The sequence below is a fragment of the Rhopalosiphum padi genome, chromosome 3 (assembly GCF_020882245.1).
Source record: "Rhopalosiphum padi isolate XX-2018 chromosome 3, ASM2088224v1, whole genome shotgun sequence".
NCBI classification, from domain to species: domain Eukaryota; kingdom Metazoa; phylum Arthropoda; class Insecta; order Hemiptera; family Aphididae; genus Rhopalosiphum; species Rhopalosiphum padi.
In genome coordinates this window covers 57057165-57078653 of record NC_083599.1, presented here as the reverse complement: position 1 = coordinate 57078653, position 21489 = coordinate 57057165, and the positions used below count along the sequence as shown (strand labels likewise).

Here is a 21489-nt window from a genome sequence, read left to right as displayed (position 1 = left end):
GGACCTATCGTTAGAACACAACATTTAATAACTCAAAAACTACTTATTCAAATTTCAATTTAGATACAACAAAATTGTATTATCTACTTAATAATTTTCAGAAAAAATAATGATTATTATTTGAAAAAAAAATGTGTTTTGAGTACACGTATAGGTGATGAAGTGAAACTTTTTTCTGAGAGGTTGAATTGGTAAAATTTTTGGCTTTACATAATAAATAAAAACACATCAAATTGTATTTAAAAAAATATTATGTTTGCCAAGTCTCCAACATAGTTTAAAACTTTTGAATTTTGAAGAATGGTATCCACTCTATGTCATTTTAATAAGCTCTAATATTTTGACAATTCTTGAAACTATAAATTGATAATATTTTTTCTTTTGATTTATAAAATTGTTTATTTGTTGGTCAATTGTCACTAGAGTTGCAAGTCTTGAATACAACATTTTAAGACATTTATTATTGTCTAACGAATGTCGATTGAAGCAAATAGCAAATCAGTCTGCTTCAAAACGTATCCCAAACATAAAACTCGTATCTTCGTTATACAGTAAACGCCAATATACATAATAAGGTACTCGCTTAGCTATAAATCTAAAAAACTGGTCGTTACTTTTAAAGTTAATTTTTATTATCACATTAAAACTGATCAAAACGTCACACGTATTATCCGTTTTTCAATATTCTGTTGATTATCACAAATAAATATTTAATAATTAAATATGTATATAAAAAAAAAACAAATAAACATTTTTTATAGGTATAATGGTGGTGTATAAGTATAATATAGGAAATAGGAATGTGCAGTTAAATTACTAAAACAAAAATGAGAAAAAATAATTAACCTATAGCGATACGCGGTCAGTCGCGCCCACGACTCGTAAGTGTACAATATTACGATATCGCGGACAAGTGTATCGTATCTGTAAGGGGATACAGCGGATGGTACAATAAAAAAACGCTACTGATGAAAATAAACATACGCGAAAAAAATTTAACAGATATAAAAAGATTGGCGAATCGAACCGGACCAAAATCCATAGCCCGACCGCGGTCAACTAAAGTCCAACGAAGTCTTCGCCTTGCCGCGCTTCCGGCGGAACTGCAGCAGCTCTTCGGAACTGTCGCTGCTGTCCGTACTCTGCGGCGACATTAGTATGCGTTTTCGTTTCCGTGACGGCGGCGGCTTGGACGGCCGTTCGTCCGACGTCCGATGCGTGCTCGTGTTGGTCGTCGACGACGTGTTATTTAAATCTGATGCGTCTTCCACGCAAAACGAATCCTGTCGATTGACAATAACGAACATTGATTATGACGCGATTAAGAAGTAAAAACCAACCATTATATCAATATATTTATATTATTGCTGAATAATAATTATTTTATTATATTATCAATATTATCATCAACCCATCCAAGTTTAATTGTTTCTTTCACTTATGCCGGGTCGCCTAAACTACTATATGGTATAGTTTAACGTATTTTAATCGATTTAGTGAGCTATTGCACTCGGTGTCGGTCTGGCCCACTCGGCTACCCAACCCTTGGATATTTTTCAATATTGAGGTTAATAGCCAAATGATAAAATGTATAATTAAATCATTTATATAGTTGTTGAATGGGACATTTCAAGCTTTTTAAATATACATTTTAAACTAACGACATCATACACTTATAAATACAAATGAAACTATTAATGATATATTAGGCTCTTTCTGCAATAAACTAAATTCAATACATTTCATTTAAATAATAATTTATAATTTATTTAATTAATATTATTTATGCTAATCGATTTTTTTTTCTATTTTATGTGCGCAAATTGTAAAAAGAAATACCTATGTAAAACGTTCTTGATAATAATGTTTTTTTAATAATATTATAATGATAAATAATTTTACATTTAGTAGCCCATTAAATTCATCAATTTTTATGGAACTATAATTTATACTCAACGATATTATTATTATAAATATACACGACTGTGGCGTACTATAAGTATAGTCACAAATCACGAGAAAAGGCGCCACGAAGTTAACCGAAAAGTATTCACTACATGGTTTTACCCCAAAAAGTGATCGAATTTCGTCTACAATGTATAAATAATATAATAACAATAATATGATATTAAAATTAATAATATTAGTGAACATTTCAAAGATTATTATATTAATGTTTTGAATTACAGCGAAGTAAATCAGACACAATTTTTGTTACTGAAAAATAAATCTTTTTACACAAATAAAACCAAATAGTTTTAACTGATCAGAATTTTGTTACGATTATTTCATATTTGTTATGTATATGTATAAAATCATATGCGTAAACAATCAAACTTCTAAATCTAAACGGTTACCTCTTCGTAATTATTATCCACATTCCGGTCGTCCATCTGAGAGTAAACGTCGATGTTGTAATGATGTCCCATCAGCTGAGGTATCTTGAAAACTCCTCGGACATTAGCCTGACTCCTAAACAAAAATCTCTAAATTAATTATACAACAATTATTATTTCCCACAAAGTGAATTTCGTATGTAATTCGACTGTAAATTATTCAATGCAGTTGTAAAATGTATAAGATTCAACCCGAATACCACTAGCGCAAATTTGGAGGGCGAAACTACGTCCCTAAAAATTATTGTTCTTTATACATAAAACAAAATACTAAAAAAAAATTTCAAGTATAGATAATTAATCATGTTTTAATTACAACAAAAAACAAAACCGATTTTTTTAATTTATTCCGATTATTTTGAAAAGTATTGAGAAAAACAGACCACATTTTGGGTCGATTTGCCCAAACGGTCTACGCCCGTACAAAGTGGTATAAGTGGCCTAGATTCTAGAACCCATTTCTACAACCCCAGAACTAATTGCATTAAATTTTATTTTTATTTGCGCGTACACCAATAACGGATTAAAATAATATGAAATATTAGAACCTGCGTAACACATACTTGACCGATTGTAAATACTGTTTGGTCATGCTCTTCTGATCGGACTTTTCGTGGTCATCATCGATAAAACTGGAATCAAATTCATTTTGTTCATCATCGTCATCGTCGTTTTCAGAGCTAGTCGTGCTGAGGGTGTTTCCGTCGCCGTAGCAATTGCTGACATCAGCTTCGTCGTCGATGAACAAGAGTTTCTACATCAAATTAAATAAACACGAAATTAATAATCAATAATATGATATTATACAAATATTAACCAAATTCAACGATTCAACTGAAAAAATTGAATTAGAGCAATAATAATTTATTTTAATTAAAATGATTTTAGTTAAAAATATTTTTATTATTATTTATTATTAAAAAAATTTTGAATATAACAAGTACAGTAAAAATTTCATCTTGAGTTCCTAAATTTTTTATACATTGTTTTATACAACCTATCAGTTAATGTTGTGACCGTCATAGGCGTAATCATTAATTAATAATTATTAATTTCACACATTAATGTAAATATTGATATTAGTAATAACAAAGTAATAACTTATTACTAGGTATTAATACAACCCTAAACTATTTGGTTCAGTTGATAAGCATTAGGAAATTTCTATTTATATATATAGAATATATAATCTATATTTAATAAATATTTTTTTTAAGTTACCCGCCAAGTTAAAATAATAAACTATTAATTTTATAAATCGATAAATCCGTTTACGGACTAAAAATAATATTTAAGCATAATCCTAAGGACTGTCTGAAAAATATAAACCATTTCATCGACTTTTGGATAATAACTCGTGGTTGAACAAATCTCTATAAATCTCTCATATATTTCTTATTTTTTTCTAAGGATAATATATTATATTTAAGGTATATTAAAATGTTTTAAAGAACAAACTGTGTAAAATCTTGTATTTTATTTCCAAATTTTTGAACAAATATTTTATCAACATAAATCGGAAAAAAAATTGAAAAAATCACTATAGTTTAGTTTGAATTAAAGCGACGTTCCTGCTACTATACTGTCTTACTGATGAACAAAAAAAATGATTATTACATTTTAATATTTGGAAATATTCAATACTCCTCGCTTAAAAACTAAGATATCGTAAAAAAAACTTTGATCATAAGTCAATTTAAACTAACTAAACTAATTTCAACTAAATGCAAATACGCCATGTTATACGTTTTTAAGATAAAGACAACGCGTGCGGGCGTGGTGTCCTCTCAAATAACTTTTTGTAAAAATGTGTGTTAGCAAACTGCGAATATATTATTATTAATATCAAATTAGCGAGTGCGGACAGTGAAGCGAGTCGGATAATAATGTTATTACTGATAGTAGTATGTTTAACACAAATACTGACCTTTTTCGGTTTTGGTCGTCGTTTTTTCTTGACTCGGCGGCGTGGGCTGGTCGTTTTTTCGTTGCGGCCGCGGCCGATGAAAGCATCAGAATCACTGCTAGACGTCAACAGAGAATTGACCGTATCGGCGGCGGTAGTGACTGTGGTCGTAGCCGTGGCGGTTTCTCGTCCAACTTTGGGAGTAGACTGCGAGAACTGAGGACGCCGCCGCGGTCCGTTTGGGACATGTATGGGCGACATGTCGTCGGCTGGGCTTCGGTGGTTATCGAATTTTCTTTTTAACGCCAACGCTGCCATCGACCCGTGGTCGACTTGTCGCTTGAAAGCCGTCGACGTCTGTCCGATGTCGGCCTGTCGTTTGAATACAGGCGTCGTCGGTCCGTTGTCGACCTTTCGTTTGAATACAGGCGTCGTAGATCCGGTATCGACCTGTCGCTTGAACGCTGTAGACGTCGATCCGGTATCGACCTGCCGCTTGAACGCTGTAGACGTTGACCCGTTGTCGACCAATCGTTTCGATGCCGCCGTAGTTGTACTCCTCTTCATGCTCAAGCCCGGCTTAAGTAAATCAACAAGACGTGCAGCCTTCATTATGTTGAACGGCATCATGCTGTTTTCGTACGATTGTGTAGAGTGGCCGACACGCTTTTTCACGTCATTTTCAACCGCTGGTTTTGCTGTCGGAACGACGGACGGTAACGGTAGTCGGGCCGCCGTCTTCGTCTCACCGCCATCCCGATGTTTCTGCGTGAAAACTTCTGCATCGCTATCGCCGTCTCGATGTTTCTGCGTGAAAACTTCTGCAGCAGCATCGACATCGTTGTTGTAATCGATAGACATAAAATCCATGTCATCCTCGTCGTCGTCGAGCAACTGAAGCAGACCATTGCCACCGACAGGTCCCGACCTGACACCACCAGTCGGAAATCTATCTTCTGAAATCGGTCGACAGACGGAGGATGCAGTCGCGGTACGCAACGATCTCGGTGGCGGCGACGACAAGTCGAAGATTTCGACATCACGATCGGCCCGAACGTGACCCGTCAGTTTCGTCTGAACGACCTTCTTTGGCGGTCTGCAACTGAAAAATTCTGGAGAGCTTTTTATGGAAATAACGTCGTCATCGTCATCGTTGAGGCTGACGACCTGCAGGACATCCGATTCCGGCAAACGGTCCGCCACGCCGACCTTTTCACAGGCTCTTTTTGCTACAATCTTTTCAGCATAGTCTTCGATGTACCCGTCAGCCCGTTGGCTCTTGAACAGTGCGCTGTAGTCGACTTTGCCCGAACGTTCTACTGTTTTCGCCTTTTGCTCGTCATCACACGCGATGGGACTCTTCCGCCCACCGTTTTCGACATAAGGTCGTTTGGCGGATATTCTATCACTTCCGTCCGTAACCATGGCGGCCCTCTGACTCTTGAAAAGTTTTTCAAAATCAAGGTTCCCCATCACTTCATCGTCTTCATCCTGATCGTCGACGTAAATTACATCGCGATCGACAGCACTCGGGACTTGAGCTCCCGTGTTCCTAATCATATAGTCTTCGATGTACCCGTTGGATCTTTGGCTCTTGAACAATACACTGTAGTCTATCTTTCCGATCGACTGATTACTAGATATCCCGACCTTATGTGCGCCTCCACACACGATGGGACTTCTCCGGCCACCGTTAGCGATCGGTCGATCGACATTCTGTTGTTTGGCAGCGATTTCTTTTTTTGTACAGATGTCGGATCTCTGACTACTCTTGTACAGTTTTTCGAAATCAATATTCCCCATGATTTCGTCGTCTTCGTCTTGGTCATCGTCACATACGAAGGTTTTTGTTTCGATATCCACTATTGAATGGTCATCATTTAAGTGGCGTACAACGTGATCACCTGCATTTGACTGACAAACACGGGATTCCGTTTCCCTAACCATGAAGTCTTCGATGTATCCGTTGGATCTTTGGCTCTTGAACAATACACTGTAATCTATTTCTCCCTTATGGCCCATCTTGACTTTTTTGCCATCATCACTACGCACGACCGCCGAATGATTGACCTCTGGTATTTCAGCGGTGATTTCTTCGCTGTACTTTTCGATGAACCTGTCAGCTCTTTGGCTCTTGAATAATTCTTCGAAATCAAGATTTCCCATGACTTCATCGTCTCCATCTTCGTCGTCGCTTGGTGCGACGGTTCTTGTCGCGATATCCGCTGAAGAGTTGTCGTCACCTACGCAGTGTACAAGTTCGACTGAATGATCACTATTGTCGTCGTCTACAGTAAGCGGCCTTACACGGAAATCCGTATTCCTCGCCATGAAATCATCGGAGTGCCTGTTAGCACGTTGACTTTTGTACAGATCGTTGAAATCGAGTTCACCCAAACAGTTGTTTTTGTCGGTTTCCGTCTTGTGGCTACTGCTACAAATTTCGGACGTTCGCATACCGATAGGTCGCATAACACTAGACTGGTCAATATGTCCGTCAAATATGTCTTCAAGTTCTGTATTTTCCGTGTAGTAGTTGATATCACGTGCTGCGGATGTGCTGGCCACCTGCGAACCACCTAGTCGTAGATTATCTCTCGATAGGAACGAACGATCGACGTTTCTCATTGGCTGATCGTTTACGCGGATCGTGCGCTCTTCACTTATCGATGGACCAATCGACCTTTGGACTAAGTCAGTATGCTCCATAAACATGTCATTCGTCGATTCATTGTTGAAAAGTTCAGTATCACATTGTCCACGGTCAGTAAACAAATTTAACAGTTCCAAAAACGGGCTGTTCATCACTATTTTATTGGTCTGAACACACGACTGCATCCATTCGTTAAACAGTTTTTCCTCATCAACGAAGCGGTCTAAAGTCTTATCGGTTACACCGTGCGCGTTAATATTGGGTGCGTTATAATCGTTATAATCATTCAAATTGTGTTCGCAATCTAAGTTTGAATTTATTTCTTCGGGCGATCTTACTTCCCTACAGTCATTATCAATTGTATCTAATTCGACAGTTTTTCGTTTTTTAGATTTTCTTTTTGGTTTATCTGAAACATAATTTCAATTTTTATATCTATAATATACATCTATACATATTTTTTTTCGATGACTTATTTTGCTATAAAAAATATTAGCACATATACCACGTGATTTATTTTATTACGAATCAATCATTATTTCAAAATCAATTAACGTTTTACAAATATTTTTCTTTTATAATTTCTAGCTAAAATAAAACAAACAATATTTATCGTAATAATTTTTTTGTTTTTCCTTGTTTTAATGAGAGCATACATTTTAAATTCCATATTCTGATGCAGAATATTTTTTGGAGTATTTGATTACATAAATACTGAAATTCAGATGAATAATGTATGGTTATAACTTATAAGTATTTAAAGTTTAGATTAACAGAGCGGAGTAGTAGATTTTGAAATGATAAGTTCATGAACAAAAATTCACTTTAGACAATATACATATATAATCTGAATATGGACATAAACTAATCATGGATCATAGCTAATAGACGGTAAACAAATGTTACATCAAAGTTTAACAACGCATCAAACTATACAATATTACTAATTATTACATCACTAAATACTTTATATCAACATAAAACCAAATTAAAAGAAATAAAAATTATTTGTTAGAAAATAAACCTGCTGTTTAATACTATCAAAATTAAGGTCAAAATTAAATAACATTACAATACCCAGGATTTGCTACATTATATTATGTATAAAGTATCAATACATCAATAACTATTTTGAGAAAATGAGTTTAAGTTTAGCCAGTTATTATATTAATATAATGAAAAATAGTGTATACTAAAATATATTTTATTATGTTTATACATATCCTTTGAATGAAATTTAATTCTGTCAAGTGTCAGTGAAATGTGTCAAGTGTCTGACTCACAACAAAAAGTAGAGAAAAACAAGTCAAATATCTCAATAAAAAAAAAAATGTGTATAGATAAAAATATTATTGTTTTTACATTTATTTACAAAATAGATTATTGCCAAACAGTGGCACTCAGATAAAATATAACATGATCCCAAAAGAATCCTCATTTACATTCCACCTTAGTTCATTGAATTTTTGCCTCCCAGAAAGGAGAGTTGTTATGCCTAGATAATAATATAATATAAATTTCTAGCTATTACTTTTGTAAAACGAGATGTTGAAAAGAAATAGTAGTTGCTACTATAATTATCATCATACTATTTGTGTAAGTAAACTATTATAAAATAATCCCAAAATTATTCTATTACTTATAACCATTATATTCAAAAAATAATTATAATTTAAAAAAAAAAAATTGATGAGTAATGTTGTACTCTACAAAAATTATACCTATGTTATTTTGGAAAATATTGAGTCCGTCTTCTCCGTCTTCATCTACTTCATTTTGACCATCATTAGGTTCTACATATCGCATAATATTTTCAACTCCTTTTTTTTTGCCTTTAAGTTTTTTCTTTTCTGGAAACAACTCTTCTGGTTTTTTTACGTGAATCATTAAACATTTTGGATGGATATCTAATTAACATAACATTTTTTTAATTTTTTAGTTCAATATGCCACAGAATGTTGGTAATTAATTACAAACGATTAACATTATTCATGTTAATACATTTTTCATATATTTATTATTTAAAATACAAGACACTCACGTTTTGGCACCAATCTCGGTCCTGCAGGAGCCAACTTTGAAAGTATTACTTTACTTTTCAACATTTTGATTACGAGTGTTTTGCTAGAAGAAACACTAGAATTGTATTTCTAAACATAAAAATAAAATATATTTATTTAAAAATTATTTAAATTATTCTTCAGTACAGTTTAATCATAAGGTTGTAGAGGTGGTTATACTTGTTATAATAATAATCAATAAAATTATTATTTTAAATTTATGCAAAAGTATTTTCTATATTTTTTATCAAAAGCTAAAGGTAAAATACTATTGATTTCCAAAATCTATTAATTTTATTTTATATGCTTTTCCGTACATAAAGCAAATTGATAACATAATTTTATTGATAGATACATAAATGTATTAATGAACATAATATTATACAAAATATTTACGATTTGTTCTTTTCCTTCAGTCAGTAAAGTAATACATTTGCCTGATCTTTTACGTCCAGTTCGGCCAAGTCTTTGTACAAATTTAATTGGAGATTTGTTAGCCTCCAAACAAATAATCAGGTCGACTTCCCCAATATCTAGACCTTCTTCAGCTACACTTGTAGCAATTAATACATTGAAATCTCCACTTTTAAATCGGCTCATCACCTATTCCAAAAAATTTGAATAAGCAACATATTATACAATGACTATAATTAGTAACATAATATTTTATTCATATTTACCTCCAATTGTTTTTTTTGTGGTAGACCCCCTTTTTCCTTAAGAGATTGCCCAACAAACATGACTGGTTTCACAGATGAACCAAATGTTTTTAAAAGTTCAAACACTTCTACTACAACCAACCGATACTATAAACATAACAATTAAAATGTATTTTAATAAGCAACACAATAATATTATTATATAAAATGACTACTGTAAAATAAATTTAAAATTTAAATACTATACCTGGCAGAATATTATTATCTTACTACTAGCTTCTACATTTGTATTGCCAAAATAGTTTCGAACAATTTTTTTCAACTCTAACAGTTTGGGATGACTCCAAGTCAAGTCCTATAAAAAAATTAAAATTGAAAAACAATCGAAGAAATAAAAATTAATTATTATAAATTAATTACCTGAGAATTCAATTCGTTGTTAATACTATGCAAAAGATTTTGAAAATCCGCATCGTTTGATAAGCATTTATGATTTTCCTTGATTTCTAAATAAAAAACAAAAACAAACATATGATTCTAAGTTTATAACATATTATATACCATCTAATGCTTGAATTACCTAATGATTGTAAATAAAATACTTTAACACCATAAATAGTCAACAACTCTAAAGCATATGCCAGTGACATGCAAATAGTAAAATCATTTATTAAACATCCAACAAGAGATTTTGGCATATCACGAGCAATATTACTGGTTAAAAATTTTTGTTTGGCACCAAGTATCTGAAAAAAATAAAAACTTACATAAACTAAAAAATGATTTAAAATGCAACCTTAACTATTAAACATTTTTTAATTTTGATATTCCAATGATATCAATAAAACTGTACTCACTTGAAATTTTGTTAGATTAGCAACATTCCCATTGAGGGCATGATACTGTTTTAATCGTCTTAAGTGTTTATCATAAACCTGAAATAAGTTTTACAAAAATAATTTTTTAAAAATTTTTTTTTGTTAATTTTATTAACAGTAACATATTTTTATGAGTAAAGACTAAAGAGTAATATTATAATAAGATGAGTGACAACACTAACCTTTAAAAATTGGTTGCGTATCTCCAAAATAGTATTTGTAAGTTTCACTGGTATGCATTCAACATCCTTTTTATTTGTATATTTTGCTACATCAGGAGATTCGTCAGTTCTGAACTCTAATCTTGATATGTTTAAATTTTGAATCACCTCAGTGACTGCATCTATATTAGTTCCAGGAGTAGCTGATAACCCAACAATTCTAATTACTCGGTTTTCTTTGGCTAAATGCTTTAAGACCTGCAGTATACAAAACAATAATCAAATTAATATTTTTCAAAATTGTATAATTATTTATTTATAATTTATATGGTATAATAACCTGAACATAAGCATAATCTTTGGTAGCTCGATGTGCTTCGTCAACAATAATACATCTAAATGTATCTGATGGACATTTATTAAGGCTTAAATCATTAGCTAGAACTTGAGGTGTAAGAAAAAATACTCTGTATTTATTCCAAGCTAAATATCTTTGTTCGGGTGGGATATTACCTAGAATTTAATTAAATATTATTAAATATTTTATTATTTTCATAAAAAAATTAATATAAATCGTTAAATGCGTGAAATGAGTTTTGAGTTATGTGAATAATATTACAAATAACTAAAATAAATTATCTCTAAAAATTCTTAAAAATGTTTTGATCACATAAAAAAGTTAATTTTAAAAGTTAATAATAAAATATTCTGAATTAATCACAGCTTACCAGTCATTTCAAATGTCATGTCCCTAGGAATACCCATTATCGAGTGACATGCTTCAATTTGTTGGGCAACTAATGGTCTTGTTGGTGCCATAAATATTATTTTACCCATTGGATACCATCGGTAAAAGTTGTACATGACCACAGCAGCTATAAATGTTTTCCCCATGCCTATAATGATATTGGAAAAAATTTAATGTCAGTAATTTAATAATCCACTAAATAATCCAATATATTATACAAAATAATACCTGTAGGCAAGCTGACTAGAGTATTATGAAATAAAGCTGTTTTGATGATTGTCATTTGATATTCTCTGACTGGAAAATTTGAGGGGTACACATAATGTGAACCAGAAGATAAATGAAAACCATCTGCATCCGGTTCTTTATAGAAAATCGCTGGTCTAGAGAATAAATCAAGCATATACAATAATATTTTTATAACAATATAAATTTAAAACGATTAAGTAAAATGCATATATGTTTTTTAATTACTCACGAACTAATAATGCTGACATTATTCTGTACTGGCGATGAATTTACTTCTATAGATAATTTTTCAGTTTGATTTTCTAATTCACTATTAATTTTTTCATCACATATTTTAACACTTTTAGGTTTTGTAAAAAAATGTGATAATCTGCTTTGGACAACAGCACATTTTTTAGGTGATTCGCACAAGTCTATTACTACTGGTGATGCAACATTACTTAATTTAGGTACAGAATTTGTACCAATAGACTGTTGTGGTACTTCATCCTCGACAATAGTTTGTGTAGGAAGTACTTTGTTCACATCAATAGACTGTTTAGGTCGTGTAGATGATAATTCTTTCAAAGTAATAGACCGTAACGGTACTTCCACTTCATTGTAATGTCTATAAGACAAATATTTGTTAATATTAATGAAGAAATAAAATTGTTTATTTATTTTTATATCAGTGTTATAGTAGCAAATTTTATCTATAATTGGTATTTTGGTAAGTTTAAGATAAAAGCTTCCTAGTACCTTTCAAAATAGTTGGGAAAAATTAATGAAAATTGATATTGTTTGGTTGTTCTAATTAAAAAATAAATAATTGTATATGCTTCAAATTTTTACAAATACTTATACTAGAATTTTCTTGTCATGATTATATCATTATAACAACAAAATTTTAAATCTCGATCAAAGCAGTCAATATCTCAAACATTTAAAATTATTTTTAAGTTAATCATGCATCAATTTTTTTATTTTAATACCTAAATCTTGAAATAGTAATACAAAAACATAGAATATTTGATTTTTAAGGTCAAATAATGATTAACAATTTTTTTGAAATTCAAAGAAATATCAATCAAAGCAATTTATTAGAGCTTAACACTTTATGCTATTACATATTATATTGATGTTTTATATACACAATAAATTGTTCAACATTTTAGATTAGTTTTAAGCTATTTATATCATAATCTTATTAAGACCATTCTAACAAGAAACATCTATTCTGTTTTAACTTAAATTAATAACAATAATGACATAATATACTAAGATATTTATTTTTGGAAAAAAAACTACCTACCAATAGCAAAATAAATTTATAATAAAATAATAAAGTTATAAAATATCCTTAGAAATAGAAGTTGGCACACCACTCAGAATTTATTTTTGTAAAAAATTACTTGATTAAAATTTGACATATTTATAAATTCATTACAATAATCTACACAATTATTATTTGACACCTACTAACCACATAGCAGTGAGTACTCTGATAATATCATTCATGCAATTCAAGTATACAATATACTTTATGTATATAATATACTTGATATACATAATAATTAAATATGCAAAACATTGCTAAACAAAATAGATCCTAATAAATAAACAATACAATGATAAATTATCTAATTTTTCAATCTAACATTTATAATTAGTATTTTTTTTTAAATTTACCTTAAACTTTCTTCTAATATAGAAGCTAATATTTCATCATCTTCAACTAAAAATTGGTCATTCGTATCAGTCATATCAATATTCAGTAACCTGCAAAAAAACATAACATAATTTTTAGTTATAATTATTGTTTTTAAAAATTAAGATAAATTAAATTACAAATCCATAAAATAATATGATGAAGTTATGTTGAAAATAATAAATTTTTTTTTTTCATTCATAAGAGTATAACTTAGATCAGTGGTCTTCGACCGGTGGATCGCGACCAATTTTTGGATTGCGTAAGCTTTAATGTTGGGTCCTGATAAGTCTTCTTCTTAAAATAAAAATTAAATTTATAAAACTGTATAAGGTAAAAAAATATTTTTTTAATTATTAAACTTAGAAAATTAATAAATGAAAAGAGTTTAAAAAATGTTGTGTTGTATTCAGTTTTAATAGTACTACTGCAAAGCATTAAGCAATTTTTGCTGTTTTACAAAGCTTATGTTAGTCGCGAAAAATTTGACTAAAAAAGTGTGTCGCAAGTCCAAAAAGGTTGAAGACCACTGACTTAGATAACTTTCACACGGATAAATATTTATGAATTAATAAAATAAAACATTTTAAAAATGTTTATTCAATATAATTATATAACTTATCAGTTAAAATCATGCATAAAAAGATATTGCATACAATTATAATACCTTTACTTTGCCAAAAAAGTTATAGAGAAGCAAAACAGAGAGGGTGATCCCTTGTATGTAAATGTAAATTATGTAGCTTTCTTAAAGTAATATTATACAAGTTTAACTTAAATAATTTAAAGAAATGTATTAATTATTAATTTTTTAACAATATACTATCATAGATATAAATCTAATTATAACATTTAATACATTTTCCCCAAATATTATAATTAATATCCATTTATGCCCACCCACTGACAGAAATTGTCTATAATACTAATGTTGTATAAGCTTCAAATAAAAATACTAAAATAAGCTTTCAATTAATTTTGTTGAATTATTAAAGTGGTTTCAACACAATTATTTTAAATAAAAATTTTCACACTTCATGAGATTAAAAGTTTCCGATAATTATTTTTTACTTGAAAGAAACTTTTAACAGCTTGTCATCCATTGGATTATGATTTTCAAAGTTCAAATTTTAACATCTGTATTAAATGTATAAATTATTCAAAAATATTAATATTTTTAAATTTATTTTTCTTACATTATTTAAAATTCAATCAAAAATCAGAATTGAATGCAATATAAATAATGGTTTGTTAAATTTAGCCATGCTATATCCAAATTAATATAATTTCTTAGATAATGTCATATATTGTTTAGGTGCATAGTATAAGACAATTAAAAATTACCAAACATGAATTAATAATTAAATGTGCCCTTTTTACGTATGAAAAACCCCCAAAATATACATAGAAAAAAAACTGTTTAAAAATATAGTATATTACTTATGTATAATTAAAACCATTTAATTATTTACTGAACTAAATATTTTTTTATAAATTATCAGATTTTAAAGTAAGAAATAATAATGTAAAATTAAATTGTTAAAATCGTAATGATAATGAATTTATAAAGAAATAAATATTTAAAATTCTATATTGGAATACATGTAATACAACTATGAAATATTTATGTGTTTATTATTTATGATGTGATGTCACATACAAATGATATTTTAACAAAATAATTTTATCATGACAACAATATCATGTAAAATCTAAAAATATTTGAAGCAATCACTATCCAAAAATGTAAATGTATGAACATGAAAAATAAAATAAATTTATTATATGTATTATGTTAGTATTTTAAAGTAAAAAATACTAAGATGTACTTAAATATACATGTATAACAAAAAAAACCAAAAAAAGGATTTATTAAATATAAAAAAAAAAAATGTTATTATTATTGGGCATTTTAGTATTATGATTATTATAAATTTATAAATCAAATTTATTAAAAATTGGTTTTTCAATGTTCTAATATACATATGTTGTTGTTAATAAAATGTTAACATTTGAAATTGCATTGGACTATTAGATGTTTTCATACATTTTCAATCAAAAATCTCTCCTATTAGGATTATCCAACCGATAACTGCATTGTTTTTTAACGTTTTAATATTGCTTTTATTGAGTATTTATAGATCATGTTAATGTGCAATATTTTTATGAAAGATAGCACGAATAGACAATAATATAACTTTTTTTTAAAAACAAATTTTTGTAATTAATTGTTCAACATTTTAATTAATACATTTTGAACAATCATATTATCCATAAATTGTTAAAAATCATTGAATATGCTTAATATATTAAAAACCTTTAAAAATGCGAAAATAAACAAAATACAATTTTGTATTTGAATTCTCTGTACTGTAAAACTTATTTGTCTTATTTTTATATCAACCTACTATGTTTTACTACATCTATAATGGATATGCAAATGGTATATGTCCCAAATCCTGGATTATATTATAACATTTATAACTGTTATAATATTTATAAATATTATATAAAGATTACTTCATAATAAACTGTTGTTATGCTACAAAAGATCATTAACAAGGTAAATATTTGTTTTTTTACTACCTAATGAATAAATCAAACAAAAATATACACAGATATTTTTAATACTAGATTCAGCCATACAATTTAACAATATTTGCAATTAATTTTAAATTAATAAATAAAATATAAATAGATAGTACATTAAACAATTTTAAGGGAATAAAATCATTCTCAATTTTTATTTTTTTTATTTCAGTAAATATTGTAAATGTAGGACGTAGGTACACATAATATAACATTTTATTATACATAAATACATATTTGTACTAATGCTATGTTACATTCCAATTTATATTCATAGTAACAAATTAAAATATTTTGATGTAATTTAAATATATTTATTAAGTTATTATAACAGTATGCTTAGCTTTAAAATTAAAATGTATGGAATTAGCAAATAAGGTATCTTAAGAATGTTCATTTTTTTTTCTAATAATAGTGCTTATTAGAGGACGAGTAGAATCGGTCAATGGGACTGACTTTATTCCATACTTGGAGATTCCATCACGGATTTCATACTCGTTCAAATCATTTGTTGTAGTGTCCTATAAACAATACATTTTACATAATATTGAACAGAATATTAGTTATGATTAACAACATTCTTAAATTTCCAATATTAAAATTAATTTTAAATTAATTAAAATATCATTAATAACTTACAAGACACTTTCAGCTATCTTTCAAGGTTTTTAGCTATTTTATGTTAAACCTAACTATACTGTATATTTAATAGTTCTTGCATATTTTTACAAAATTCAAAATGTATTGCATATCGATGGCATTTAAAAAAAAAAATGTCCTTTATATTCTAAAAGAATAGTATTTTTTTATTTTTTACTTGCATTGGTAAGCAAGTATGACTGAGTCACCTTAAGATAATATTTAAATCTTAAGGTCACAATGAAAATAATTTGAGAACCGCTGATCTAATATACAGAGTGTGGCATAAGTCGGTTCCCGCTGTCTTGTTATCGAAAAACTGTTATTATTATTATTATTATTATTATTATTAACAGCGGGAACCGATTTATGCCGCACTTTGTATAATGTATATGCAGTGGATTCCGCCTAATGTGGACAACGGTTAATATGGGCATTCGCTTAATGTGGGCAAACAGAGCTGGTCCTAACGTGCCCACATTAAGCGGAATCCACTGTAAATATTTTATTTTATATAATAGTAATTTATTTTGAAATGTATTTACCATCGAATCATGGTCAAATGTATTCAATTGATTGTTATGTTTGTTTTGAGAATCCATTTCTAATTTTAAGAGTTTCTTATACAAAACATTTCTAGTTGTATTTGTAACTGGAATATTTATGCCAAAGCGAGCCAATCTAGATTTTAAATCTGCATCATATAATGTATTGCTTGATGACATAATTGTATGTTTGTTTAACTGTAATTATTAATATAAATGGATTAATTATATATAATAGTAACTGTAGTAATAATTAAATATTTAGTTACTTACATAACTTTTTTCATTAAAATTAATTATATTTTTTGCATTTATCAAAATATAAAAAAATTTCTGATGATGAACACTTATTTCCAAGGATATAAATTACACTATAGTTTTATAGTGGAAAAATACAAAAAACTCATATTTATTACAAACCAAATTAAATTGAACAATTTGTAATAATTGTTCACTTAACACTTAATCTCATGTAAACCACATATTAGTTAAAAAAAATAATAAACTAAAAAATTGTAGGGTGACCATATTTAAAATAAAATACACTGGATAAACAATTTTGGATTCTCTAAAAAAAAACCTTCAACATTTTAAAATTACAAATAATTTTTATATTTTTAAAGATATTATGAAGATAATGGTAACCTTTTAGATGAAATATTTGTTGGAAAAGATAATGGTTTTCAAGGTTTCTAATTATTACACAGTAAAATATACCAATATTACATATCTCATACTTATTGCTGACAATTTTAAATTATACATTTACACTCAACACTTATTATATGAAAACTTTGTTTATTTGTATTTGTTTCGTTTTCAGGTTTTCACTTTTAAGCACATCTAATTATATGGAATCAACAATCCTACTATCCTCAAAACATAGACAAAAAGGTCCCCTATTAAAAATTTGTTGAAAGAGTGCTCTATAAAAGAGATAATGCCATACAATTTTTATACTACACCTATCAAATAGTCACCCTACATATTTGTATCAAAACACCTCTGTATCAACATGTTAACATAAAAATCAAAATATTAATCTCCATTAAATTATAAATCACCATCAAGGGACCAGGATATTGTATTGCACTTAGAAGAATTATTCTGTTGTATGTATGAAGTATAAAGTACAGATACGTCAATAATCAGATTATTAAAAAAATATACAAATGCTTATACCGGACACTATTACATTATTTTATGATTCCATTAAATTTAGATATTCAAACAACAATTCATAAACGTTGTGAACTTGCAATCAAAATATTGTTGGATGTATTACTGACACATAATTATAACATATCATGATTTCATTGAAATCGGTATTGAGTGGCGAAACGTTTAAATAGCAAGCATGCAATTACAATTTTCAAATCAAAGTAACTTACTGTCAAAAGAGCGATACTGTCACATTACATTCAATACAACGTAGTGCAAAACGAACTGGAGTTATGAATAAAATACTGGTATGCCGTAATTGTACACAATTAGAATTTTAACTATCTATTATACATTTGTATGCAATTCGATTATGTGACAACAATGAATAAACTTAAAACTTAAAAGTAAAAATCAAAAAATTAATTTTATAACTCTTTTGTTATCACGAATTCACGAACGCATTTTCAAACATTTATCCGATTATACTACGACGAATGGTTCAAATATGAAAGATAACACCGTCCTGTCCTATCCTTCCTCCAAACAAATATTTCTTATCAGTTATCATACTATAAGCGAATTTTTGAGGCGGTGACGAAAGCAAACGGTTGACTGTTTACTAATACTGTTAATACGACATTTTATTAATTTAATATTATGAAGCACGGTCTTATATTATTATAAGACCGTGATATGAAGTTTGTTAATCGTCAAAACGATTTTTAGTAAACCGTTTGCTCTCGCCGCTCTCGGTATCCCCGAGAAAACGTGCCCAGTGTTCTATGATTCGACCACAGAATAGAACCGCATCGATTCAATAATAAAAAAATTTTCCCAGTAAAATACTAAAACCCGTTCGGGTTGTGTCATTGAAATCGATTGCATAACATCCACCAGCGATACAAAACAGAGATACACCTACTCGAATCTTGAATATGGTAAACGAAACTATGATTCACGTAAGTCATGTATGATTCAAACTATGTATCCATTTCGAAAAATGTCTAAAATCTAAAAAAACCTATTTAAATAACTAGAGTATGGTTTAATGATGAATCCTATCGATAGATGCCTACCAACTACTACTTGTTCATGTCGTAAAATAAAATAAAATAATGAATTAACATTCTGTAAAAAAAATTACTTAATCGGAAATCGGGTTTTAATACACATCGTCGCACCTTCCAACATTTCGAAAATAAAGTACTTAAGTGGCTAGGTATAAGAAAAATGTTTTTAAATTTATTAAAAATGTATTATAAGTTAATGAAAATCGGTAGTTATATAATCAACAAATGATTTAACTTTGAAAATTTGAACATGTAGGACTTCAACTTGCAACTATAGAAAAGCAGCGCATGTTTAGCTGCGGTACGCTAAATTTAAGGGAAACTATTAAGTAGATTATAATATGGTTGATAGTTGATACCGGTTATCGCAATGTGTATATATGGTTGCCGTGCGTTACATTCTAGGAAAATCCTTAAATGTTTTAATATTATGTTAAATATATGTCTATGTAGTATGTAGCTTACCAAAAAATTATAAATAAATAACCTGGTGGTACATTATATAAATTTTAATAATTAGATAGCTAATATGTCAACAGTTGTACGTCACTAGATACAAACGGTATATAAAAAATAACATTTTTTATAAAAGCCTAATCATTCATTTTTAACCAAAGTCATAAGCCAATTAATTAAATACAAATAGGTACTTTAGTAATACACTACAATATTATAGTACAATCACAAATTAACGTGAAGAGTGGCCTCCATCTATGACTAATCTGAGTGTATAAATGGAAATATCTATTAATATAAGGTCTATGTATATTATTTACTATACACACATTACGCAATACATAATATATATTTTCATCAGAAATCTTAATCTCAAAGATGGTGCATAATAGCCCTTGCACATAGGATATCAATACTTGTAGCATAATTAAGTTATTTCAACAATTTTTTAATGCATTTTCATTCCGTCTATCGTCTTCTTTAAAACTATCAAGTCGTATTCACACACACATATTATTATATATTCCATTTTATATAATAGTAAATTAAAATATTTAAATAATTTGTTTTGAAATTAATAATATTTTATTTTATATAATAGTAATTTGTTTTGAAATATATTTACCATCGATTCACGAACAAATGTATTCAATTGATTGTTACGTTTGTCTAAAGTATCCATTTCTAATTGAATGAGTTTCTTAAGCAGAACATTTCTAGTTGTATTTGTAATTGGATTATTTATGCCAAAACGAGCCAATCTTGATTTTAAAACCACATCATCTAATTTATTGTTTGATGACATAATTGTATATTTGTTTGACTGTTAATATTAATTTAAATACATTAATAATATAGTATAAAATAGTATAATAAGTGTAATAATTAAATACTTTGTTATTTACATACTTTACAACTTTTTTCATTAAAATTAATTATATTTTGAAATTTTGAAATGTATCGATTATGAATTATTAATATCTATGTAGTTTACCAATAAGTTATAAATTATAACTAATTAATAACCTCAGTGGTTCGGTATATTATTATAAACATTACAATCACTACCTATCGATAGGCCGATAACTAAGATGTTTAAATACTTTACTTTAAATTGTATGTCACAACACACAAGACACAAACGCTACATACTAAAATTATGCAGGAAAGATGTTTTTAATTTTCCAATATTTTAAAATATTAGGCATGTGTTTAATTTTTTTATATTATTATTTTAACTATTTTTATTATAAAACATACTACAAATGAATTCATTTACTTATATAATATCCATGTATAATCCACCTATCTATGTTTATTACATTACTAAATTTTTAATATATTTTTCTCTCTTATTAAAACTGACTTATGATTAGTATATAATTATATTTTCCTAGTTATTGGCATATAGACATGTCAAACATTTTCAATTTCTTATAAATTATTTTAATTATGGTAAAATAAAATATATAAAATACTACGATGTTTCATCAGAGATTACACATGATAAAATATAGTTGTAAGTAAAAATAGCCAATATCAAATAATTCAAACATCTAATCGTATTATACTATTATGTATAAATGAATAAATGTATAACGATTTATTATTTAGTATCGTCTAGTTGTC

General features: G+C 28.4%; 2 protein-coding genes across 2 annotated transcripts; both read right to left on the bottom strand.

Moving 5' to 3' along the window:
• Nucleotides 1-610: 610 nt before the first annotated feature.
• LOC132924458 (uncharacterized) lies at nucleotides 611-18889 on the bottom strand. The gene is made up of 19 exons (XM_060988790.1): nucleotides 18562-18889; nucleotides 13379-13468; nucleotides 11940-12317; nucleotides 11690-11844; nucleotides 11442-11609; nucleotides 11054-11226; nucleotides 10735-10971; nucleotides 10532-10609; nucleotides 10255-10420; nucleotides 10095-10180; nucleotides 9922-10029; nucleotides 9696-9821; nucleotides 9412-9618; nucleotides 8997-9105; nucleotides 8677-8862; nucleotides 4324-7364; nucleotides 2960-3150; nucleotides 2358-2472; nucleotides 611-1283 (listed from the first exon to the last, which is right to left on the bottom strand). Exons 2-19 carry the CDS (start codon nucleotides 13450-13452, stop codon nucleotides 1056-1058), a joined length of 5826 nt encoding a protein of 1941 aa, XP_060844773.1. The 5' UTR covers nucleotides 13453-13468; nucleotides 18562-18889; the 3' UTR covers nucleotides 611-1055.
• On the bottom strand, nucleotides 16007-20665 carry LOC132924459 (uncharacterized). The gene is made up of 3 exons (XM_060988791.1): nucleotides 20486-20665; nucleotides 17171-17368; nucleotides 16007-16507 (listed from the first exon to the last, which is right to left on the bottom strand). Exons 1-3 carry the CDS (start codon nucleotides 20663-20665, stop codon nucleotides 16370-16372), a joined length of 516 nt encoding a protein of 171 aa, XP_060844774.1. The 3' UTR covers nucleotides 16007-16369.
• Nucleotides 20666-21489: the final 824 nt, after the last annotated feature.